This window comes from Prionailurus bengalensis, chromosome B4 (genome assembly GCF_016509475.1).
Source record: "Prionailurus bengalensis isolate Pbe53 chromosome B4, Fcat_Pben_1.1_paternal_pri, whole genome shotgun sequence".
In the NCBI taxonomy this organism is placed as follows: domain Eukaryota; kingdom Metazoa; phylum Chordata; class Mammalia; order Carnivora; family Felidae; genus Prionailurus; species Prionailurus bengalensis.
Genome location: NC_057358.1, coordinates 35,712,501 through 35,737,672, shown reverse-complemented (window position 1 = coordinate 35,737,672; position 25,172 = coordinate 35,712,501). Strand labels below are relative to the sequence as shown.

The 25,172-nt window shown below is 44.2% G+C and overlaps 1 protein-coding gene across 39 annotated transcripts in view; it reads left to right on the top strand.

Moving 5' to 3' along the window:
* CACNA1C (calcium voltage-gated channel subunit alpha1 C) overlaps positions 1-25,172 on the top strand; it is a 760,549-nt gene that overhangs the window by 92,359 nt on the left and 643,018 nt on the right. For 38 of the 39 annotated variants that reach the window (XM_043563302.1, XM_043563296.1, XM_043563300.1 and 35 more), the window contains exon 1: positions 50-736. The exons of the other annotated variant lie outside the window; for it this stretch is intronic. In XM_043563302.1, coding sequence (XP_043419237.1) covers positions 688-736 — 49 coding nt within the window. In that variant the 5' untranslated portion in view covers positions 50-687. Of the gene's footprint in view, positions 1-49; positions 737-25,172 lie in introns of those variants that run through there. 39 annotated transcript variants of the gene reach the window in all.

The window sequence follows — 25,172 nt, the reverse complement described above, 5'->3', positions numbered from 1 at the left end:
GGCGGGCGGGCGCGGGCAGGGGAGGGCGCGGGCGCGGCGGGGCTGGGCTGGGCGGCAGTGAGCGCGGCGCTCTCTCGCGCGCCCGGTGTCTCCCTCTCCCTGCCTCTGCAGAAACAGCTCCCTGCCAGAACGGCGCTCGGCGCGGCGCGGCCCGGAGCGGCGGCGGCGCCTCTTCCTGCCTGCTAGCCCTCAGGAGTTGCTGGATCTTTTTGACAGAAAAAAGCCGACAGGGGCCTCGAGGAGGACTCGCCACGAGCGGGCAGAGACGGTTCGGCCCCCTGCTGGCCCGGGCGGACCCCTCTCCCCCCGTCCAGGGGTCCGCTGCTCCCCCACTCCCCTCCTTTCCACCTCTTCTCGCTCTGCCTCTCTCGATTTATTTTTTCGAACGGTGTAGCCGCCAGAGGTGCGGTGCTAAATTCTTGGAAGGGGCCCGGATGTACTGAGGATGCATTACAATTTCACAAAAGGAGGCAGTAGTGGAAAGGAGCAGTTTTTGGTGTTTGATGCAATAATGGGAATCAGGTAATCCTCAGAAGGGAAGAAGAAAATACTGCAGATCCACGGCTTCCTTGAATTTGCACGAAAGCCGCCGACCTCGGAGGAGGGATTAATCCAGACCCGCTTGGGGGTGTTTGGCCATTTCTTCCTCTTTGTGGCTTCTTCTCCTTTTAAAACAATTTTTGGTCAATGGTCAATGAGAACACGAGGATGTACATTCCAGAGGAAAACCACCAAGGTAAGGCTGGACCCCGCCGCCTCGCCGGGGCTCCAGCCCGGTCTCCCGCCCGGTCTCCCCGCCCTCTCCACCCCTCTCCCGCTCTCCCCTGCGCGCTCCCCGCGGCCCCTGGGCCGGTCCCTGCGGAGTTGCCCCGGGCTGCGTCCGCGAGGGGCGCCGGGCAGCGGGGCGCCTCCGCCTCGCCCGAGCGGCCGGGAGCCCGGCGGGACCCGGGCCGGAGCCGCCCGCGAGCCGGAGCGGAAAATTCCCGCCCCTCCCCCTCCCCGTGCCCGGCTTCTCCAGAGCATGTGTTTCCTATGAAATTCCAGGCGAGGGGGAAAAGTTCCCCAAGTGTCTGCTCTGCCTCGCTTTCTCGCGTTTGCCTGGGAAGCCCAACTGCCCGGCCGGCGGCGCCGGGGGGAGGGGGCGCCGCCGAGCCCCGGGGGCCAGGGTCCCTCGCCTAGCTCCGGGCGCGGCTGGGAGCGCGCGCGCGCACCCCGCCCCAGGTCGGCCTCGCGCCCCCGGCAGCCGCCGGGCATCCCGCTTGCAGCCGGGCGCCCTTTCCCCCCGGCAGCGCGCTCCAGGTGGCGGGTGGGGGCCCGGGATGCAGATGTGAGACTCGGCGCCTCTCTCCCTCTTTCCCGTCTCCCTCGCTCCCTCTGTCTCCCTTCCTCTCGCCCGGCTCCCTTTCTCCTCTCTTCCTCTCTCCCTCTCTCCCCCCCCCCCCCCCCCCCCCGGCTCACCTACACCCACCCACCTCTCTACTGCCATTGACCCCGAGTGCACCCACGCCCCGTGTGTTCTTATTCGCATCCACATGTGGGCTAGCACCTGAGGATGTAAGCAGTTAGAATTCGGGCGGTGTGTGGGCTTTGCTTTTTCATGTTTTAAGGAAATAATGAAAGGGTGTGCCAAGCTCACGCGGCTGCACACTATTGCCCAGTGTTTTGCCAGCATCTCCATCCTTGGCATCAAGTGTCACCAGCTCCCCCCAGTGAGGGGGAAAGGCTTTCAGGTAACTCCCCACTTCTTGGAAACTTTCTCCCTCACCCCCATCCCCATATTAACAAGTTATTATGTTTTGGCATTGCTCAGCAGTTAAGGTTATGATGGAGTGTGGAGGGTTGGTCTTGCTGGAGTGTGGCAGCCTCCAGCTTCATCTCTGTCTTGTCTCTATGGCTTTCTCTGTCTCTTTTGGGTGTAGTCTTTCCTTTTTCTCTCCCAGTTTCCCAAACCTCCCTGTTTACAATCTTCCTTTCAATTTCTTCCTCCTGAATACCTGTCGCTGTTAGTCCTGTTACTTCCTGGGGTATACTTTAAGTGATTCTCTGAGGACCCCAGCCTGGTGTGTGTGGGGGAGCGGTTGTCTCCATGTCTTTTTTCCAGCCTCCTCCTGCCCCCATCTCCACCATTTGGGGACAGAGCCCCTGTCCTTTAGAGCCACCTGGCTGGTCTCTGTCCATCCTGAAACCGATTTGAGGGTCAGCTGTCCCTTTGCTTTCCAGCTGGGGTGGCAGCATGAGGATTTTGACTTTTTGGTAGAAAGAATTTTGTCAAGGGCCGTGGGTTCTAGGGTGAGCCAGGGCTTTGTCATTAGGGCAGCTTCTGTCCCTGGATTTCTCGATGCCATGACCCCATCCCTCACCTGTTCCCCTGCCCCCTTTCTAGCAGATGGAGCAGTGGATGCATTAGGAGGGAGAGGGTGAGAAACACAAAGGAAAGGGTGATATTTGTGAAGTGTGGGGATGGATGTCTCCCCTCCAGGCTCTCAACTCGGTGTGAGCAGCCTTGAAGAGGAGAGCTCAATAGTATTGTCCTTACTATCACTAATGATGGCAGTATACTGTGGTAAGAATTATTATTCGCATAACGATAATATTAGTTTACCAGGTCCCCTCTTACTGCAGGATAAACCCCTCTTGGCCCCTTTCCTTTCTTTTGCCCCTTTGTTCCCTGGCATCCTTCCTCCCACCCCATATGCAGGGAGCAGACATTAAAAGTAGGAGCACTGACCCTGGAAAGGTTTATGAGAAAGATGGAGGGACAGGAGCAAGTGAGCCGTGGCCGGGAGCTCTGCCTTTCCAGCAACATGCCAACAAACACTATGGCAACCTGAATTCCAGTTCTCTCCCTTGAAGCTGCAGTGATTATATAATTCACAGGAGCAATTTTGCCTCCATTCCTGGATGCGGTTCTCAGGTGAAAGAGCACCAGGATCCCTGTCTCCCCTCCATTTCCCATCCCCCTTTCCCTGGTCTTTGGCATTGCCCAGGGTTTTTTTGCAGGGAGGCGAGATGGAGGGTGATGGAGGTAGGGAAGGGCAGACCTGGAAAAGCACGAATATCTACAAGGAAGGGGTTGCTGTGGTTTAATAACCAAAGGGGTGCTGAAACATAATTGGGGGTTAGAGTTTCAGGAAAGAGAGTAGAGAAGCCAAACAATTACCTCAGATCAGTGATGGTGACGAACCAAAGAGTGGAGAACTGAAAAAGTTGCCAGTGGTGGGGCTTTACATTCTTCTCTTCCTGACAGAGTTGAAGGCACTGGATGCACTGGCCCTTTATCCCCAGCTTTTCAGTGCTGTGTGTGTGTGTGTGTGTGTGCGTGCGTGTGCATTGAGAGTTGGGATATGGAGACCAGTGGCCAGTGCATTGGGATAGCCTGAAGGTTCATTGAAGGACTGGCTTTTGACCCTGGGCTTCAGGCTGGGAGTGGCTCATGTGGGCCTTGCCTCACCTCTGGTGCCCTATCTACTCGGTCCCACGCCAACCTCCCGCTTTTCTGGGCTGATTTTCCATTGCAGGCTCCAGCTAGCAAATGAGTTTCTTAATAGTCAACCAGTTAGCAAATAAAACATCAGAATGTCCCTTATCTGCTGGAGACAAGGCAGAGGGGAGAAACATGTGTTCTGGGAGGGAAGACATACTGTGCTTTTCTTTTAACTACTTAGCAATACGGCAGAATAGTAATCATCATAATAAAGTAATAATAATAATAATGATCACAGTTAACTCTCTTTACAAATGGTCATAGACAATGTTGCTTGCACCTTAGCTTGTGTGGGTTATAGAAAGCATGACATTAGCTTCTCTTTCTCTGGGTACTGCATGGAGGAAACTGGAGAAAAGGGGCTATTGAGGCTCAAAATATCATTCCTAGTATTGCTCTGATACTTTACAGTGTATCAGAATACTACATAATAAACTATATTACAAGAACCAATTATTCATTATTTCCATAGAGCACATGCTGAGTATTTAAATGCATGTGCGCGCGCGCGTGCGCACACACACACACACACACACACACACACACTGAATAAGGAAAAGATTTCAGATTACACAAGAGTTTAATGCACTTTGGGGACCCAGTGAGTTGTGGAGAGGAATATTGGTAATGCAGCCCCCTAAGACTGTTTGGACATTTCTACCTCATATTAAGTGGAGAATTGTTCTCTACAAGTAGATGTTACAGGTATAGTACTTTGCAGATGAAACGGTGAGCTCTTAGCCCCTGCAGCTGCCTCTCAGAGTCTTGGTGATGACTTGAACTCTTCCTGAATTTTTTTCTTTGAGTGAACATTGTCCTAGGTGGGTTCATCTATGTATATAAGACTTTGGACTTAACACTGAAGCATACCGAATGGGGATTTTGAGGCCCTGCTGATCTTTGTATCCTTACTTCTGGCACAGGTCCCTGCTCATTCAGGCCCTTGATACATGAATGAATGCATGCTGGTGAGAACGAATGAATGGAGACCTAGAAGACCTAAAGTGGATGTGCTTTCTGCCTCTCCCAGTAGGTGGCACTCCAGGGCTTAGGAGTCAGGAAAGGGGCAGTCTCCCTGCGTTTGGTGAGGAAAGATATTGGGAGAGTTTGGAGAGAATTTCCTGTGTGCTGTGACTCTTTGCTTATGCCTATACCTGCCCCAGTGCAGAGAACCCCAAAGACCAGTGTGTGTTCCTGTGCCAGCACACACACCAGAGGACCCCCCAGTGTGACTGAGGCCCTCAGTGACCTTGCCACCCTCTGGTAAAGAAAACCCACTTTGGATTTCTCCCACTTTTGCACACTCTTACCTCAGACTTCTGTTTACCTCTAAAACAGCATCCTACTCAGCCTTGAGGGAGCCTTTTGGGTGATTAGCTGAACTTGTTATGGCTGTATATTAATTTTCTCCCTGATTTACCATAGATGTTTTAGTAACCAGAGGGGCCAGGACTTCCCAAGCCCAGTGGAATATGAGGTGACCAGAAATTTGGGATTTGGAAACCCTAACCTATAGGGTTACAGAGCTTGTCAGCTCAAAGGCAAGAAGGCGTTTTCCTAACTTTATTAGGGGAAAAAAAAAACAAAAACAACTGGGTACACTTCACAGCTGATTTCTGTTTATGAGTCTGGCTGGGCTCATGCTGGGTAATGGCAGAAAAGCTCCCGAGACCCAGGTTAGTCAGTAACTGACATTTGTTCTAATTTTCAGTGATGTTTTCCAACTCTTGGTTGTTTCTTTTCTATCCCTTCAGTTGGCCTTCTTAGTTGTTGTGGCAAATTCTGTGAGGTCTGAGAACCTCTTGCTATCAGGTTAAGAAGGGGCGAATGAGTGGACCATAGCGTTTTCTTCCTTTTCAGTAATTCTTCCTGCCTGGTGAGGCATCTGTTTGTTACATGGTAGTAACAGGTCAGCTGGCGTCATCCCCACTTTTCCTTGCCGGGACTCCAAAATCAGTGCTCCGCATTCAAAAGTAAGAGACAATTTTATTTTCCAGTATGGACTAAAGAAAACTGATAGATTGTTTGGGAAACACCTGAAGACTTAAGAGCAAAGCCAATTAGCAAATGATCACACTAATTTAGTCTGTTTTTAGATCCCATCCTCACTGTTGCCTCAGTTAATGCTGGGCACTGTGGAGGAGAGTAGAAGACTGATTTAAAAAAAGAGGCATGGGGAATTGTTTTGCAAAATATCAGGTGCTGAATATTTAGCAACATGAGTGCTAAACATTCTGATAATGAAACAACACTCCAAGCCATGGCTGTCGTTATTAAAATAATTTAGTAAACACCTGTTTACATGTACCTCAAGGTTAGATACTGTATAAAACAAGTAAAAGTGACAGGATCCCTCTGGGAAAATGGAATGATTTTCAGTGCTGTTCTAAACCCAGGTCCATAGATTTTAACTGAACCCGGGTCAGAAAAGCAGCATGGAGGGCTGAAGTGGTGAATGTGATGGTTTGAACCAATAGCCCAGGTACTACAGGAAAGGTCTTCGATGTATTTTAATTCCCAGATGGAGTGCTTCTGTATTCAAGATGAGGCTTTACTGACCCTAGGAGGTGCACACCTAGAACCTTGCCACAGACCTTGCTTCTTTCCCTCCATGGTGTAGGAGCACTTGGAGGCAGATGCTTGTGGCAAGAAGGCAACTGGAGCAGAGTCTCGGGTTCCTAGGAGGCTTGGGACTCTGAGAGCCATGCTGCAGTTGTAGTCTGTGCCCTGTGTGGGGGGGGGCCCAGGAGGGCCTTGTAGAGGAGCAGAGTTGTGAAATGGCTGGGAGCTTCAGGAAGCCAGCTGTTGGGAGAAGGACGCAGGAAGAGGCCCAGATGACCAGGATGTGTCCAGGGTTGGGGGTTAATTTCGGGAACACAGTTACAACTTGTGGAACTGAATTAAATCAAGTGGGGATTTAAGGGACATAAGGAAAGCAGTTTGGGCCTGGAGCTGGGGAGTCAAACAGAGGTTGAAAATAGGCCCTTCCCTGGAGACCAAGGGAATGAAGGGAATAGTAAATCTGGCTCAGAGCCAGAGAATGAGGAAAGGGTGGATTAACTGGCAAGAAGCCAAAAGTTCCTCCCCTTCCCAAAACCTCATCAGACCATTGCTGTCCATAACATGTTCACTTAAAAACATCTTCTTGCTGCACTGTGTGTGTGTGTGTATGTGTGTGTGTGTGTGTGTGTGTGTGTGTATGTGAGAGAGACACAGAGAGAGGGTGGGGAGGGGGTGGTTCTAGATTCATGAGCTTTGAAGGGTTTGTCAAACAGATGTAGAATAAATGTAATGTCTCTGGGAATTTACTTTCTAGGATCAAAGCATTTTAAGGAACCTTAGGACAAACTCTGTTTCTAGTTACGAAAACAAAGGCTCCTAAAGAGTCAGTCACTCAGGCAGGGATGTGACAGAAAACAAGGTCTTCAGACTCTTTTTCCTCCTGCTTTCTCTTGACCACACTTGGTATATGTTAAACCTGATAAGAAAGCATTGCTTAGTATTTCTGGTAAAATTTTGCTTAATCAACCTTTCAACCTCTCCCTATTCTACCTCTGTCCAATCCCACCTTTGTACTGACTTAAAATCACTTCAGAGATGTTAGATTTGGAAACAGAGTTGGAGTGGGGTGGGGGTAGCTATCATTGGAAAGGTTTAAAAATAATTTCTCAGGCTGCAGAGTAAAAGTTCATACATGTCCACAAGGACCTCCAACAAAATTCAGATCACTATTCTGTCTGCAAACAGATATACCTCCAAGCTGTTTTTATTTGTGTACTTCCTTTCTGTCCCGCTCTAGGCTCATTTCAGCCCCTGTGAGGGAGTGGGGTGATGAGAGGCGAGCTGTTCTGTAGGACTTCCCTTGGTGAACTGTTGGCAGTTCTTCGTGGACTGGCTTTGCTGTTGGCCAGTGCATGGAGTCACATCACTGCAGGGTAGAAACCGTGGGGACATTTAAGTTGCAGGCTGGCCAGAGGACCGGCTGCCGTGGACTCTACCTGAGTTGGAAGAACAAAGGCTTCTCCTTGCTTCTTTGTCAGGGCTGGTCTTCTAGGACAGGGCTCTGCCCAGGAGACGTTTAAATAAGGAGCCCTGGTTTAAATCAGCACATGGAAAGGAATTCATCTAGGACCTGCCTCTGACATTCCCATCATCCTTGAAGCGTTTGTTGGCTGACTTGTTTGATGCTCTTATAAATCGAAAACTGGAAGGCCTTTTAGGCTGACTTGATCTCTAGCTTTAAGACAGGGGCATGAGCTAGACTCACCCTTAGAGATGTGGCCTTTGAGATCCCTGGGGGAAACCACCATTTCAGAACATAGTGTTGTGATAATTTCATGAAATATTCACACTGCCAATCTGCCAAGGGGGGTTTCTTTTAATACACTTGGCTACACTTGGTATTGCCCGCTTGAACCTAGCTAAAAAGAAAATAAAATAATCTTGTCTCCTGTCCTTTAGAGAACCAAGCCAAAATCCAGACAGTAAATGAATGTTCTTCCCCATATAGCCTGTGGGCAGAAATGTTGACTTGATTACTCAATTAAGCTCTATTTACTTTGTAACCATTGTGTCATGTTCAGTCATTTATATTGTTTTTTTCCTTCGAAAATAATCCATGTTGGGCTAAAAAACTTTCAAAGATGTTAGTTAGCAAAAGTAAAAAATGAAATAAATAAGACTACGGCTAGAAAAATGACTGGGGTCACATTCTTTGACTTGATCTTTTTTTGAGAGTTCTGAGGAATTAAGCCTTACATTTTTCATCTATAAAATGGAGATAAGAATCCTTAGCCAGTCAACTTTACAGGGCAGCTGTGAAGCTCCGTATGGGAGAATGAGTGTAAATCACCATGCAGGTATCAATTATTCTTATCAGAAAGCAGACCACTAGGGTTTGAAAAAGCAGTGCCATGAAACAACTTTCAAAGTGTTTCAAACTACTTTGTAGGTGTTATTGGAGGACTGACATTATTCAAAATTTCAAAGATGGAAATGGAAAACAAAAAGCAACAGAGACTGAGGTGGTCTGGCTGATACCAAAATAATCAAAGAAGTGAAAAATTGGTCATGATAGGCTTGGTATTTTGGTTTTCTTGACATCTGTTGACCAGTGTGAGGCCAGTAGAATCCCAGGACTGTGGGACCGTCTGAACTGCTGTTTCCAACCAGAGTGTCAGGACCCGGGGGTGCAGGGTTTCCTTATGCCCACCAAACAGCTGTCCACCTGACACGCTGCCGTCCTCTCCCACCCACAGTGTGAGGCTCCCTGCCTTCAGCCTAAGGTCCAAAGCCAAACTGGTCAGAAGTCCTTTGGTGGTCCAAATATCTGAAAATAGGGCCACTGAGCAGGAAGGACACCAGCTGGGCAAACGAACATCCACTTGCTTTCCGACATGAATTGCCGAAACCTAAACACAGCTCCTTAGTACAGAAGGACAGACTGACTGCCTGGAAAATAAAACTTTGCTTCAGATGTAAAACTTGCTTTAGAAAAAAAAAAAAAAACCAAACCCCTATTTTTCATGAATAGTAAAAGTGCTAGAGGTTTGTAGATAAAGAGAGGGAATAGTTCCATGCAGCACTGAGACACTTACCACAATAGGAAAAGGCTTTAATGTTCCATCTTAAGTGACAGATTAGCCTTTAGTTTCCTAAAGCAAAAAAATCTCATCATTAAAAAGGGTGCTGGAAAATTCACATTTAAGTTTGTACCTTGCTCCCCTCACTATGCCCCCTCTCCCAGCCTCGGGTCAGTCTGTAGAGTCTTTCATGCTTTCATTTTTATTTAAAAAAAATAAGTTATATTGAAGTATAACTTCTTCCTTTTTATATTTTTAGAATGGGGCAGGAGTGATAACTACCACTTATTGAATGCCTAGTGTGTCTCCAGCAGTGTTCTTTGGGCTTCATGCGCTTACTATAATTTTGTCCTTATATCAGTCCTTTGCGGCAGGTGCTAATATTTTTCAGATGAGGAAACTGAAGACCAAAGATCTTGTGTATTGTGGCCAGCATCACCCAGACAGTATTGGGGTGTTAGAATTAAATCCAGGTCTGTTAGACTTTCAAAGCATTTGTTGTTTCTATTATTTCTCTATGTGGGGAAGAGGAGAAAGAAGAACTCACTATCCATCCATTTTGGAAAAAACTACCTTGGGCTAGCCTTATGGAACCGTGCTTGGATTTGCTCTGTGGAAACTCCAGCTTCTCCTGGTCATGTGTAGTAGATAAACAGTTGAACACTTGTTCTTTCTTTCTTTCTTTCTTTCTTTCTTTCTTTCTTTCTTTCTTTCTTTCTTTTTTAGTATTTATTTATTTATTTGTTTATTTATTTATTCATTCATTTATTTATTTTGAGAGAGAGAAAAGAGAGAGTGTGTGTGCATACACACACATACACATGTGTGCGAGTGAGTGGAGAGGGGCTGAGAAAGAGGATCCCAATCAGGCTCCACACTGCCAGCACAGAGCCCAACGTGGGGCTCAATCCCATGAACTGCGAGATCATGACTTGAGCTGAAGTCAAGAGTTGGACACTTAACAGGCTGAGCCACCCAGATACTCTAACACTTGTTCTTCTTTGGTGGCTGCTATGTGGTCACTCTGCATGCCCCTCCTCAGGGTCCCATTTTCTGGCTATTCACTTATGCCCATGGTTTCTGACTGGGCCCTCTTTGGTTTTTCAGATCCCTCTGTAGATCTTAATGGTAGATCTAGACTAGTAAGTCTTGGCTTTGAGATGACCACTTCTTGGCATGGCTTTACTTCACCACCCATTCTTGGAATGTCTTCTCAGCAATTCCCTCCTGGAAAATGGACAGTCTCCATCCTCAAACAAGATTCTGAAGAGTTCAGGGGACCGTCCTTGCAGCTGAGCTTTCGAGACTTCATGAATGAATGAATGAATGAACTATTTATTTTTAAATAACACCTTTGTGGAGATATAATTCACATGCCATAAAATTCACCCTTTAAAATATACAACTCAGTGGTTTTTAGTCGTTTTACAGAGTTGTGCAACCGTCACCACTGTCTAATTCCTGCACATTTCATCACCCCAAAAAGAGATGCCCCCCACTGGCAATCATTCTCCTTTTCCTCCTCCCTTCAGCTCCTGGAAACCATGAGTTTACTATCTGCCTGTATGGATTTTCATGCATTATTGTCAGCAATAATAATTCTACAATTGGAGCTCCTCTGTGTAGTCTAGCTGTTGGCAGCACATCTCATGCATTTCAGATCTAGGTATGTCGTGACAATCTGTATGATAAATGATTCAGTTAAAAGGAAGCACATGAGATTATTTAGAGACTTGCGTATCATTTAGAGCTGAAATTAAGCACTTTCTTTCACTTATGGAAAGAATGGTTTTAAGATTTATTTCTTTTAACTGGCTCAGTAAAGCTAAGTGTACAAGTCACATCTGTTGATAGTTAAAGGAGATGTGAATGCTGACCTTTAAAATTTTTTTATTGTGGTAAAATATATGTAACAAAATTTGCCATTTTAACCATCTTAAGTATTAAAATTCAGTGGCATTAATTTACAGTGTTGTACAACTATACCACTGTCTATTTCCAAAACTTTTTCTTCATTCCAAACAGAAACTCTGTTACCACTAAGCAGTAACTCCCCACTCCACCCTCTCCCCAGCCTCTGGTGACTTGTGATTTACTTTCTGTCTCTATGAATTTGCCTGTTGTAGATATTTCATATAAGAAGAATCATACAATGTTTGGCCTTTTGTGTCTGGCTTATTTCACTGATGGTGTTTTCAAGATTTAGTCCATGTTGTAGCAGGTGTCAGAACTCCATTCCTTTTCAAGGCTGAATAATATCCCATTGTAAGTATATACCGTATTTTGTTTATCCATTCATCAGTTGATGGACACTTAGGTTGTGAATACACTCTGGCTATTGTGAATAATGCTGCAATGAACATTGGGATACAAGTGTCTGTTTGAGTCCTCGTTGTTAATTCTCTTGGATATATACCAGGAGTGAAATTTCTGGTTCTGAATTATGACTTTTTAGTTAGAAGAGCCCATTTCCTTGTGTGACTCCCCAAGTTTGAGTCCTGCAGAGGAAAAATATAGTATTATGAAGTTCCACTGTGTCAGTAATGAGAATGTAGTATTTTCTCTGGGGTCCCAGTGCCTATATCAGAAATTTGACTCTAATTAGGTGTTTAACAATCTAACAGCTGTCTTGATGAAGAGTGACTGATGCTTCCTCCATTCCAAGAAATAATGAACGTCCCTAGATCCAGTTCAGTGTTTACCTCCATGCTGACTGGGATTTGTAACTGGACAGGAAATGGGTGTTTGGCAAGACAAAGCTATTTAGTCTGTCTGTCTGTCTGTCTGTCTGTCTGTCTGTGTCTCTCTGTCTGCCCATCTGTGTAGTCCAGAGGCACCCATATCTGTAGAGAGCTATATCCAGTCTGACAATCCTGATGATTGAGGTGGCTGCTGTTCCTCTGTACTGTTGGAAGGGCAGTGTGGCTGGGTTGATAGGGTCTCTCTTTCCCAGCTTTGGAGATGCTTGGGGGGAAGCCGTGTCCCAGAGCTCTTGTCTACTCCTCACACCATCTGAAGTCTAGGCAAGGGAGGAAAAAAGTGTGATGGAAAAGAAGCAGGGAAAAGAGTCAGGAAGAGAAGGAGAGAAGGGAGTGGATAGCAGAGGGAAAAATTTTAAACTTGATAGGTCCATGCTGGTGATTAATGGCCCAGTTAAAGATCAGGAAGCTTCCTTCCAATCTTGGGATGGCTTTTTTTGGTAATTGTCTTCCCTAAAAGTAGTAATATTACCTTACATTTTGATTGACCTAAAATACCTTTTTAGTCCTTTTCATGTCTACTATTTTAGCTGTTCTTCAAAAAAAAAAATCCATTGAAGTAGTGGGACAAGTGTTGTTATTCCTAGTTTATCAGATAAGGAAAGCTGGGCTTAGAGAATTGGAACAACTTGCCTGGTTAGGGAAGGAAAAAAAAAAACTAGTCAGGTTTATTTTTTTTGAGAGAATATTTTATGTTAGACTTATCTTATGTTTATTTTTGGGGGTCGCATATATGTTATTTCATTTATTCCTTACACGAACCCTATTAAAGTTGGATAGCTTTTTGGTAACAGGATAGACTAGAATATACTTCTCCTTATTCTTGGTTTTGTGCTCTTTTTGTAGCCTGGCTGTATTATCTCTTAGGGCACTATGTTCTGATGTAGGCACAGATCTTAAAGCCTCATGCCTGCTCAACTTCACATACTTCCATGAGCCTGTGCATCTTGATTGGTGGGTTCAGCCTGGTCATAAATGTGCGCATGTGCGTGCGTGTGTGTGTATGTGTGTCTTAGATTAGCAGAGCTCAGTATGCTAAGACAGAGATGCAGGTCACTTTGAAGACCAATACACTTAATTTTATCCAACTATTAGTAAATTATTCCCTTGTAGGCTCTGACTTCACATCCCCTCCCTGGTCCTGCTTATAGGTGTGTTCTGGCCATTGTCCATAGCTAAAATATTGCACAGTGTTTCTCCAAGGTCAAAAAGCTTCTGCTACCCTGTCTGGGTGCCCAGGTCATTCTGGGGCTCTAAGCTCCACATCTGAGGGGATTGTAGTGACTCACATCTCATATTTGGTCTGCAGTGGATAGGATCTTATGGCTCTGTTTTTCAGTTATTTAAAAGGCAAAAATTTTGACCTATGCCCAGCTGTCTGAAAGACCAGGAGATAAGAAGCCTTTTTCTAAGATAAGTTGACTGTGAAGTGTCCCTGAATGTGGGGTATCTCATGCCAATTGTGATGAAAATAATTTTAAGTTGTTTTTTCCCTTCCCAGAATTGGGATGGTTGGTCGTTCACAGAAAGTTATGAGCATCTGTTATCTGTAAGGCAATTTGCTCATAAGATCTCTGGATTCAAGGAGACCTTCAAGATTATAGTCTCTTGATTATCCCTTCCTTTAGGGAGTATGTAGTTTAGTAGGAGGCAAGATATACACCCACATTGACAGATAGAACTATAATAAAAGGCAGACTATGCTTGATGTTACAGGGAGGTAAAGATGAAAGCCTTACTGGTTTAAAGAAGGAGGGTAATACAGTTAGATGGAATAAGTAGAGAAGGCTTATGTAAAGATGATGACAGCTGGATCTTGAAGGGTGAACACAAGTAGGGTAGAGAGAGGGGTTGCACATTCACTACAAGAAGAATGGTATAGTCAATGGTATGTTGAAAGGCATATGCATTGGATTTTAAAGGAATAGTGAATTGGGTTGGATTAGAGCACAAGTTATATATGGGCAGAAGTGAGAGTCAGGCTGAAGAGCTTGCATCCCATTTGGTAGGCAGCGGAGGACCACTGAGTGAGGAGTGGTATGGTCAGAGCTGCTCTGCCAGAAGACCAGGCAGGGAGCAGAGTAAAAGATGAAGTGGGGGTGCTAAGACTGCAGGTGGGGGGACATTTATGAGGTCATAGTCCAGGCATGAGAGGGAAGAAGGGCTTTTCTTAACAAAAGCCAGAGGGCAAGGGAATTCTTTGCTGTTGTCTATATGGAAAGGGGAGAGGGTGGATTTAGGGAGTAAATGGAAGATACTCAGCATATGTGCAGAATTAGAGTTTATTTATTTATTTATTTATTTATTTATTTTATTATTATTATTTTTAGAGTTCATTTAGAGGTGATGTTTGAAACTGTGGAAATGGATGAAATTATTAGGGAGAGGGAACAGAGAGACAAAAATGATGAAGGGGCTGAAGATGGAGTCCTTACATTCAAAGGATAGGAAGGGGAAGAAATGGAGCAGACAGAACCAGAATGGTCAGGGAAGTAAAAGAAGAGCCCTGCTACTTTGGAGCCATGGAGGGCAAGAAGGCCATCGCTGTCAGTATTAAATGGACTAGTGGGTAGGGAAGATGGGAACTGAGAGAACTCTACTAGATTTGATGATCTGGGTATCAGCAGTGGACTTTGAAAGTGGGTTCAGTCAGACTGCCTGGTGCTGAGGCACGGTGGATGTGATGGGAGGCATAAATGGACTACTCTTTCTACTCTTTCTAGAGTCTTGACTGTGAAGGAGAAGAGAAGAGATGGATTTGTTGGCACATGAGAGATGACATGGAAGTGCGGGACTGTTGATGAAGCAGATCTAGAAGGCAGTTGGAAGTGGGGTCAGGGACAGGAACGGGAGGTTTAACCCCAACCAAGGAGGTACAATTCTGTCTTCAGAAATAGACTAACAGTAAGCAGAGGATGAGAACATAAAGAGTTGTGAGGGAAAGCTGAAAAAGGAGATATTATGGGTCTCAGGGACTGCATTGCTGGATCCTGAGACAGATGAAGGCAGTTGTAGTGTAGTCTGAGTTTGAAGACACAGGAAGAGGCAACGGTCAGTAGAAAATACTATGGGACATCCCAAAGATAATCACTAAGTGTTGCTAAGTCAGAGGAAACCTGGTTGAGGTCAGGAGGCATGAGTTAGGGGCCAGCAGCGATCAACATTCCTAGGGAAAGTTTTTCCAGAACTGAGTTTGCCAAAGTGAGATAGGCACTAAGTAGGTCAAGGGGGCAGAGGACTCTAGTTCTGTAAAGAGATAAATTAAGCTAGAGTTGATGTGGGAGAATGGAGGTGGTTGCCTAGGACAATTGAGGTGGCTGGTGGGAATGGAGGTCTCAGGATACATAATTTTAGTAGGATTCATGAGTCTGAATCCTCCAGCCTGCCTTTGTTCTCATGGATTATTAATCAGAATAGCTGGTTGGCCACTTGAGCTCTGAGTGGATGTACAGAGGAGCAGGTAGGCTTTCTTTGGGGAACATAAGAACAGGAAGAAGATGGCAAACCTGGGTGGTGGGGATAATGGCAGTGTAAGAAGAGTAGATATAAGGTGGTGGACTAAGGTAGGTGTGTGTGTGTGTGTGTGTGTGTGTGTGTGTGTGTGTGTGTGTGTTTGTGTGGAAGGGTAAGTGCATGGAGACAAATTTTACTGAAGTGTTAAAATTTGGCTTCCTGAGAACCTTCTGGGCACTAACACCAAAGCAGAGAGCCCATGCTCCAGAGACCTGAGGTCATGTTCAAGACAAGGACGGAAGGAAGCAGGTGACATCAGGACTGGCATAGAGGTGGACATAAAACATCAGGTTGTCACAGATAGTCTTGGGCATCATGGACAAGGAGTTTGTACTTTTGGCCTCAGTCATGGCTCAACAGTAGACAGGAGTGTTCTGGACAATTCAGATGAGAAGTGCCGGCTTGGGGTGGCACTATGATATTAGTTCCTTAGAGAACTGATTAGCCTTTGTGGAGTGTTAAGCTTTATGATTTCATATCATTACAACTGTATGTATATAAAATTCCTGAGAAAAGAACAATTTATTATTTTTTCTTTATCCCCTCCCTCTCATAACCTCCCGTAACAAAAATGTTATAAACCACGGGAAAATCTCAGGCTGGATCCCATTGGAGCTTTGCAATGCCTGTAGTTTCCTGCAAAAAGAAAAATATGATATCTGAATGTTTAATGAGAGGATGTAGTTTTTGGTGCCAAGGACAATAACACTCTTTGAATGCCATGGACGTATACTCTTCTGGATGGTACTTCATCCAAGAAAGAGTTGATGACCAGGAGGCACCCCAGGCTCTATCCCAGTCCTTGCCACATGTATAGGGACTCTAGTAAGAAGTCTGACAGGCAGCCTCTGTGGACTGGAAAGCCTTGCCTAAAGGCAGTGAGAGGGGCAGTGGCTGCAAAGGCCTAGTGATTTGAGTAGGGGAAGCTAGGCCCCTGCATTTCCGCTCATGTTCTCTGCACTGACCATCACAGTGAAATGCACAGATAGTCCAGTGGCTGCAAGTCCTGCCTTTTTCCTCTAGCTCCCTGAACCCATCCCCCACCTCTTCCACTAGACCTGACTATTGTGTGGCACAACCCCAGCGAGAAGAGTGAAGCCTTTACTGGGAAGCACATTTTTCTGCCTTTCTTAGGTAGTGAAGTGGCACTAGTTGCCGGTCTGCCTTCCCAGAAGCCTCTGGGAATTGGCATGACCAGTCCTGTGGCCACCATTTCACCTTGTCTGGCTTTATCTGGGAAACCTCTTTGCCGAGTTTGGCCTTTTATTCTGGAGAAACTCAAGGTGGCACTGACCCCACCTTGATCTCTTGCTGGATCTGGGCAGCAAGACTTTGGGATTTTCCCTTTTTCCACTCCAGGGAAACTTGGGCAGAATGCACCCCTTTCCTCTGAGGGTATCAGTTGGGGAATGGGCTGAGTCTGAATGCACTGGTTTCCTCAATTCCTGTTGCACTTTCCAGACAACTGGTTCTAGATATTTCCTTAGAGTTTGACTTAGCTATCATGGAATAAAGGGGAAAAGAAGATCCTAAAGAAGAAAATGGCCTTAAAAATGTTCTTGAGTTGGATGAAGAAATGGAATAGACCTGGTGTCTCCAAGAGGTAGGCACAGCTCTTCTTTGAGACATCCACAGAGAGCACACTGGGCAGTCACATTTATGCACACTTAGCCCGGGGACAGGCATATGTCAGTGCCTCCTGAGGGGTTATAAATAGGTTGTGGTCCATTTGAAGGAGAGAGGATAAAATGGTAGTAAAAGTCATCTTTATTGTGTTTTAGGCCCAGAAGTAAATGAACAGCAATTCTAAACCTTAGGGAAGTGTTCCTTTAGCACTTGGGGACCAAATGCTTTCAATTTCTTTGGCAAGTATCTCCATGCGGTATGTGTATGTGTGTGTATGTGTGAGAAAGAAGAGGCAGAGAGGAGGAGAGAACAGCATGACTTAGCTGGAAACGTCTGAAAGACAGCATGTTGTTACAAGGTTCAGGCATGCCTGGGCGCAAGGAGACCTGTGTTTAGATGTACCTCAACCTCTTGCTTTGGAATTTTGGTTGAATCATTTAACTCCCCTAAGTCTCAGGATCTACATCTGCTACCACTCTGTGCCCCACCCCCATTAAGAATCTGTTTATTGGGGCGCCTGGGTGGCGCAGTCGGTTAAGCGTCCGACTTCAGCCAGGTCACGATCTCGCGGTCCGTGAGTTCGAGCCCCGCGTCGGGCTCTGGGCTGATGGCTCAGAGCCTGGAGCCTGTTTCCGATTCTGTGTCTCCCTCTCTCTCTGCCCCTCCCCCGTTCATGCTCTGTCTCTCTCTGTCCCAAAAATAAATAAACGTTGAAAAAAAAATTAAAAAAAAAAAGAATCTGTTTATTCTTTTAGCCCCATTTATAAATGACGATTACTTGAATATTTCATAGGAATTAACTGAAGTACCACAGGAGAAAACTTATTGTGTCCAGTCCTTTATATATTGTCAGCTACACAGGGAAATTGTAATGTAGGCTCAAATGCTTAAAGAATATTTCTGAGCCAAGTTTTTTCTAAGAAAGAACGTCTTGGGGCTCCTAGGTGGCTCAGGTGGTTCAGTGTCCGACTGTTGGTTTCAGTTCGGGTCATCATCTCATGGTTCATGAGATCAAGCCATGCATCTGATTCTATGCTTTCAGTGTAGAGACTTCTTGAGACAGTCTCTCTCTCTCTCTCTCTCTCTCCTTCCCCTCTCCTCTCTCTCTGTACCTCCCCCCACTTGTGTGCATGTTCCTCTCTCTCTCTCTCTCTCTCTCTCTCTCTCTCAATAAATAAATAAATAAACAAACAAACAAACAAACATTTAAAAAAAGAATAAATAAACAAACAAACATTTAAAAACAGAGAATGTCTTAGGTGATAAAGGAAGAATATAAGACAACCTTGCTCTGGAACTTCAGAAATAGTACCAGAGAAAAGGGCTTTGGGCCTAAAAATTTTTTTTAATGTTTATTTCTTTTTGAAGGAGAGAGAGAAAGACAGAGTATGAGTGGGGGAGGGGCAGAGAGAGAGGGAGAGGGAGACACAGAATCCAAAGCAGGATCCAGCCTCTGAGATGTCAGCACAGAGCTGGATGCAGGGCTCGAACTCATGGGCTGTGAGATCATGACCTGAGCTGAAGTTGGACACTTAACCAACTGAGCCACCCAGGTGCCCTGGGCTTTGGGGTTTAAAGGCATGGGAATGTCCTGTGTTTCCCTGGCCTAGAGAGGGGTTCTTGAATTGAGGATGCTTTATCTTACATGCAGTAGATGTGATGAAGAATTCAAAGCTGCTCCCAAGGAAGCTTTTGTGAGGAAGCTTTATTTCATCTTTTATTCTTTTCCTTTCTTCTTGGTTTCTTTCCTTAATATGGAAGCACATATTTTATAGTTCTTTCAGGAATGGTCTAGAGTGGTAAATTTCAAACTTCCTCAGTCTTTGTTTGACATTGTCTTTTTTTCTTTTGTCTTCACTCATGAATGATGTTAGGTACAAAATTCTGTGGTAGTAGTTTTACTCCAGCAATTTGAAGATATTCCATTTTCTTCTGGACTCTATTGTTGCAGATGAAAAGTCTGCTATAAGCCTAAATCACTATTCTGACTTAAAAAGATACTCTTTGACTTTAGTGTTATGTGGTTTTACACTGTTGAGTTAATACAGGATTTAAAAAAATCTTGCTTATGACTTGGTGGGATGCTTCAATCTACAGATTCATATTGTTCTCCAGTTCTGTAAAATCCTCAGTCATTTTTAAATATTGCATCTCCCCTGGTCTATTTTATTCTAGAACTCTATTATTAAAATATATATTGATCTTTCTCATTTTACATTTTCTCTTAAATTCTCTTTCATATCTTATATTCCATTATCCCTCTTTGTTATATTCTGAATAATTTCTTCAGCTCTATCTTCCAATTCACCAGGTTTTGCTTCATTTCTTCCTAAACTACTGTTTAGCCTTTAAATGCATTTTTATTTTTAATGGCTATTTTGTTTCTAAAAGTTCTATTTTGTTCTTCCTCAAAAAATTTTTAATAGTGTATTTTTTTCCCTTTTGGTTTCTATTCCATATTTTAGATTGTTAATAATTTTAAAATATATAAATCCTATAAATCATATATATACTCTATACATATAAAGTGTGTATAGTCTATTTAAAATTGTTTCATCTACTTCAGCCCTTGGGGAATGGTTATTCTTGTATCCACTGACTTTCATTGGTGGTGGATCATTTCCTTCTGTGGCATATAAATTTTGCCATCTTCTTTGTAAATTTTTTTCCCATGGGGTTTTAAGCACCTTGAGTTGTGGAGGTCTTACAATAGTGCTGTTTTGCAGTTGCCTCTAGTGGGTAGTCTTGGTGGTTTCAGTGTCCAGAAACAGTTTTTAATATTTGCTTCTCGACTTAAAGTGCCCACAGCACACTGGTGCTTTAATTATCATGAGAAAAAAATATTTCAGACCCAGAATTTCAGTCAGAGATTAGTGGAACATGTATATGAAATGAATTGACTCAGACAAACAGGAAACTATTTTATTTTTTTATTTTATTTTATTTTATTTTATTTTATTTTATTTTATTTTATTTCAGTTTAGTTTATTTTGAAAGAGTGAGAGAGAGTGTGTGCAAATTGGGGGAGGAGCAGAGAGAGAGGGAGGGAGAGAGAGAGAGAATCCCAGGCAGACTTTGTGCCATTAGCACAGAGCCCAACACAGGGCTTGATCTCGTGAACTGTGAGATCATGACCCTGAGCCGAAATCAAGAGTCAGACGCTTAACCAACTGAGCCACCCAGGTGCCCCAAACAGGAAATATTTTAATTTTTCTACCGTTGCTGCATACAGACCCTCTCTGTTGGATCTCCCTTGCCTTTTCTATCACATTCTCTCAGGCTTATCTTTTCTTTCCACTCACATCCAGTTACTAGAATAGTCTCATTTCAATAGTTAGGACTCATGTTACAGATATTAAAAAAGTCCATAGACTATTTCAGGCCTTACCCATGGCTTTCAGATTTGTATGGAGAATAGTGTAGTGATCTATTTTTTTTTTCCTTCTTCTAGCTCTTCCACTTCTCCCCTATTTCTGCACTTCTAGGATTAGGACAGAGGAGAAAAATTTAGAGGAAGTAAGGCTAAAGTCTCTCTCCTTGGTGCTGTTTCTTGCCAGAGATTGGTTGACTGTCATGTTCTGTGCTGTGGTACTCATCTCAATACTGGCTCTTTGGTCATTTTTGTGGGTTCTTTGATGGTCCTCATGGGGTCCTTTATACCACAGAGCTCCCTGATGTGGGTAATGTGGAATCTCCCAGACTTCTTGTGAATCTCACAGCCTCTTTATGCTGAGGCAACCCTCTTGGGTGGAGTATTTTACAGTGGCTTCAATCCAGCCACCTTACAGTGCCATTAGCTCAGCCCAGTAAAGGCTGCTGTGTTTAGTTAAAATTTGGGACTGCAGGCAGCTTCCCATTGTTGCCCTTTCTTCTTACCCTGTCTCCAGTTCTCCAAGAATTCTCTAGAATTCTTGAGGCAGGAAGCAGGCAATGTCCTTTGGTTTTTGTGTGCACCCTCCAGATTCTAAAAGACATGGGTCAGCGCTTTCCCCACGATAGTCCTCTGTTCTGGTTCCCTGGGGAGGGCATGTGGGTCCTGTCCCTTAGTGGGCATCAGGCTAGGAGGTGGCAGGCTGGTCTCTTTTTATCGCAGGCACGCCAGTCTCAAGAGATGCTCCCCTTGGTACTTACCTCACTTGGCTTGGGAGGGAGGGGGAGGGTTGGAGAAGCACACTGTGCCATAGCCCCTACCTTATTATCTCTAGGACTCCAGTTTCTAGTCCTCTGCTTATATGGGCTGGATGGGGTGATGGAGGGAGGGTGAAAGGACCAGTTTGGTTACCTCTTACTTTTGCAGCAAGGTGTCTGTCCAGTACCTTCGTTGTCTGAGGAATACTTCTCATTGATTGTTCTTAGGTTTGGGGCTTCAGCTGGAATTCTGAGACAATAGGAAAAGTACCAATAAGCATCTGGTGACCCACATTTCCTTATCTCTTTCTTGGGATGGTGGGCAGAGATTTTAGACTGGATTTTTTTTACTGGGGAACAGTTTTTCCAGGTTCTTGGCTTTTGCCAAGGCCTCAGTTCCCATTCTTGACTTTGTGGGGTCCCTTAGCTATGTCTCCTCCCATGTAGATGTTAAAAGCCCAGCTCTGGCTCCACATCCTCCAGGGCCATCACAGCTGTAGTGCTTCGGCTTGTTACTCAGCTTTAAGTTCTCTCTTTCTCCTTGGGACTGAGGAATTCCCTTTCTTTGTGTCAACTCATATTGTTCAACATTTCTCTGCATAGTAAAACAATGAGTTTGGTTTAAGCTTGGCCTGCCTCATTGCCAGAACTGGAAATTTGCATCTGTATTTTATAGACCACTAATAATAATTCTACTTCCATCACAAAGATGTGAGGACAAATGAAATCATGGATGTGGACATGCTTGGAAAATTTTGACCCATTTATGAAGAAGGGGTTATTATAAGTATACCTCTGCTTGGTTTGTTAAATCATTCTCCCTTGAACTGGTACTTTAGTAAAACTATATTTTTAAGCAAAACTGGCAATGTGACATGATGATATTTAATAGTTTACCTCCTTTAACTATCACATTCAATTTATGGCCCCTAATTATTTCCAGTCTATCCTTTGAGACTTACTCATTTAGAGTATTTTAAACTTTCTGGATGTCAGTCCATTATTTCTTCTTTTTAACATTGTGAAGTATAAGAGGTATATATTAGGTAGACATTAAAACAAATTTTCGTACATTAGGTGTCTGTTAGGTATATTAAGTATATACTAGGTATATCAGGCTGGCTCATTCTGCTTTTTTTCACTTAGGAAACCAAAGACAGATCGGACTATCAATCATCAATCATCAATCAGTCAGTTAATGTTAAGTGAGTGCTTGCTCTGAGTTTGGCACTATAATAGCCACGTAGCAGAGGGCATAGACAAGCATAACCAATTTTGACAGCCATGTATGAAGCATCTAGCAGAGCCAGACAGACACAGTGCTCAATATACTGAGGAATAAAACAGATGGGCATCTGCCCCCTGGAGCTTACAATGGAGCCACTGGCTGAATTGCATTAGGATTTCTCAGTGATAGCAACATGGTACATTGTTATAACCATACTTATTTGGTAAATGAGTGAATCCTTCAGACTCTGGAAGTCTTGCTCAGTTTTTTTTTACAGAGCATTAGTATATAGACTGATACCATAATCCCATCAGGGATAAATTAAAACAAAAACCAAAACAAAACAGAACAAAAACGTAGTCTGGAAGTTGAGCAACTTTTGGTATGAAGGCATGAAACATAGTATGAAAAATGATTTTATGGGGCTTGTTTGCTAGCTCTGTATCATGGAGGTTTGTCTCTGGTTGTCATTTCTGTGCTCTTCCATTGCTGTGGAGCTTTTTCAGATTACTCTTAGGAATCCAGAGCTCTTTGCTTTTACCTCTCCTTTCCTCTGTCAAGACATGCTCACAGAAAAAGGGCTCAGATATTCAACAGAGTCATGAAGCACTGTCCTTGTTCATCCTGGCAGTCATGGGTGTGTCTTGAGTGAACTCTGCTGTCCCTTGAAGCCAACACCATCCCTTGAGGGTGTGAGGAGAATGGTTCCTTCAAAATTCAGTTAAGAGCGCCTCCAGAAGGAATAGGGCCATGAGGACCCTGCTCAGAGGGAGACTGGAATCAACAGTTTATATTTTTCTATAAAGTTACATCATTTTTATAGCTTCTCCAAAGTATTAGCATGTCCAGCCTTTTGTCTAATTGTGAAATGAAAGATTTTGTCTCTTTTTTTTCAGGAATTCTAGACTCAGAAAATTAAGGTCAGGAGGAATTAGTAAGACTAAAATCATTTCATAGATGATTTTACTGAGCTTATGGCTTCAGATTAAATTAGTAAAGGATATAGCTCAGATGGCAAACAAGTTCCAGGTTCTGTGCCCATTCAAGACTAGTAATGGCTACCTGGACTGCCACCTGCTGAAGATGATTCTAACCATTGCCCAAACTGGGGAAAAGAGTGTAGTGATTGATTAGTGATGTCTGCCACAGACTTAGGATGGAGTTAAGGCATGCAACACAGCTACTATTTTGGCTATTCTTGGTAGAGATGGACAGATGCTTAGGTTATATTTTAAATAGCCATCAGATCCAGTTACTTCTGTCAAACAAATAGCCAATTCAACAGCAACAGCAAAAAATAAATTGAAATATGTGTTTGGTTATAATGAAGAAAAAAAGAAAAGTCTTGTCCATTTTATAGACTTTGTTTTTCACTTTTTATTCAGGTACGTTGTTAAATCAGACAATTTTTGAAAGGTGAATTAAATATGAGAGATTCTAATTTCCGATTTAACTTTCCTGGAGGAGTCACTAGATAGTACTTTGTAGTTTTATATTGTCTTTCTAAATATTTTTCAAAGCATTTCATACATAGTATCTCATTTTATTCTCACTTGATCCCTGTGACAGATTTGTTTCTAGTGCATAGCAGAGGTAACTGTGCTCAGAGATGATCTGGCTTGCCAATGGCAGTCACGAGCAGTTGAGGGGTTGGCCTTGATCCCTGGCTTCCTTCACTTGTACCATGAAATTTCTGTGACCCCTCTGGGGTCTCCAGGAGATTTCTGCCCAGCTGATTATTGTTGATACATTTTCTAAGGGGCAGGAGACTGTATGCTGGGGCAGTGACTCAAAATAGCGTCTGTTCCCTGCTTAAGAGGTTGTCCCGTCAGCAGCAGCCTGATGAACTAGACCCCACTGCTTTGGTAAAATACTTTGGGGTTTATAGGATGGAAAGTTTTGTTTAGAAATGAAAATAGCCCATAGTCATTTGTACCCTGAAGTTGTCAGCTGATGCTGTCTGAGTCACCCCTCACCATCTTCTGGCACTCTTGAAGGGCCTCCCAGTGGTCCACCTAGAGTGGTCTGAGCATGGCCATATTTGGCTTTCTAGAGCTTGTTGGCTTTGGAAGTGCCTTTCAACCTGCCAACACCCAAGTGGGGACCCAGATCAAGCTGTGCATTTAAATGGCCAGGCAGCAGAGAGGGCTCAAGTGGAGACATCCAAGGGATGTGGGGCCATTTACTTAACATAAATCAGCTCTCTGAGCGGGAGTGTCTTAATGCATTCCTTTGGTTATAAACAGTTTAGCGTCATGACAGCCAACATTTTCTCACCCTGCTTTCCCTAGCCCAGACCGCCGTTTGGATTGTTTCTGCAACCAGGGACTTTGATGACTGCAGGGGATGGTAAGGAGGTCCTTCTGAAGAATAGTAAGCTGTTATTTATCAGAACCTTCTTCCTGGAGTGTTTGTGCTCAGTGGGTGCAGGTGGACCCCCTCCACCCACCCTCGCTCATTGCTCCGAGTGGGTGCTTTGCTGCGTGCACCACACAATCTCATTTCATCCTTACTTCCAATTTATGAGGTAGGAACTACTATTATTACAGTTTTACAGAAAAGAAAACTCAGGTTCAAAGAACTTAAGTAATGTGCCTAAGGTCACACAAATAATAAATGATGGAGCTGGAATTTGAACCTAGGCAACCTGTCTTCTGAGCCCTTGGTTTTAAAAAGTCCTGCCATGATCATCTTGTTCCTTTTCTGATTTGTATAGTTTATTGCTGGGCTTTTGAGAGTTTTCTTGGTACCTTAAATAGCAGCCTGTATGCTGGCAGGACAAGCCTGTGGGCCCACTCACACCTCCCCTAGCAGGAGCAAAATTCAGGTTAAGAATGTGTGTTGTTTCAGAA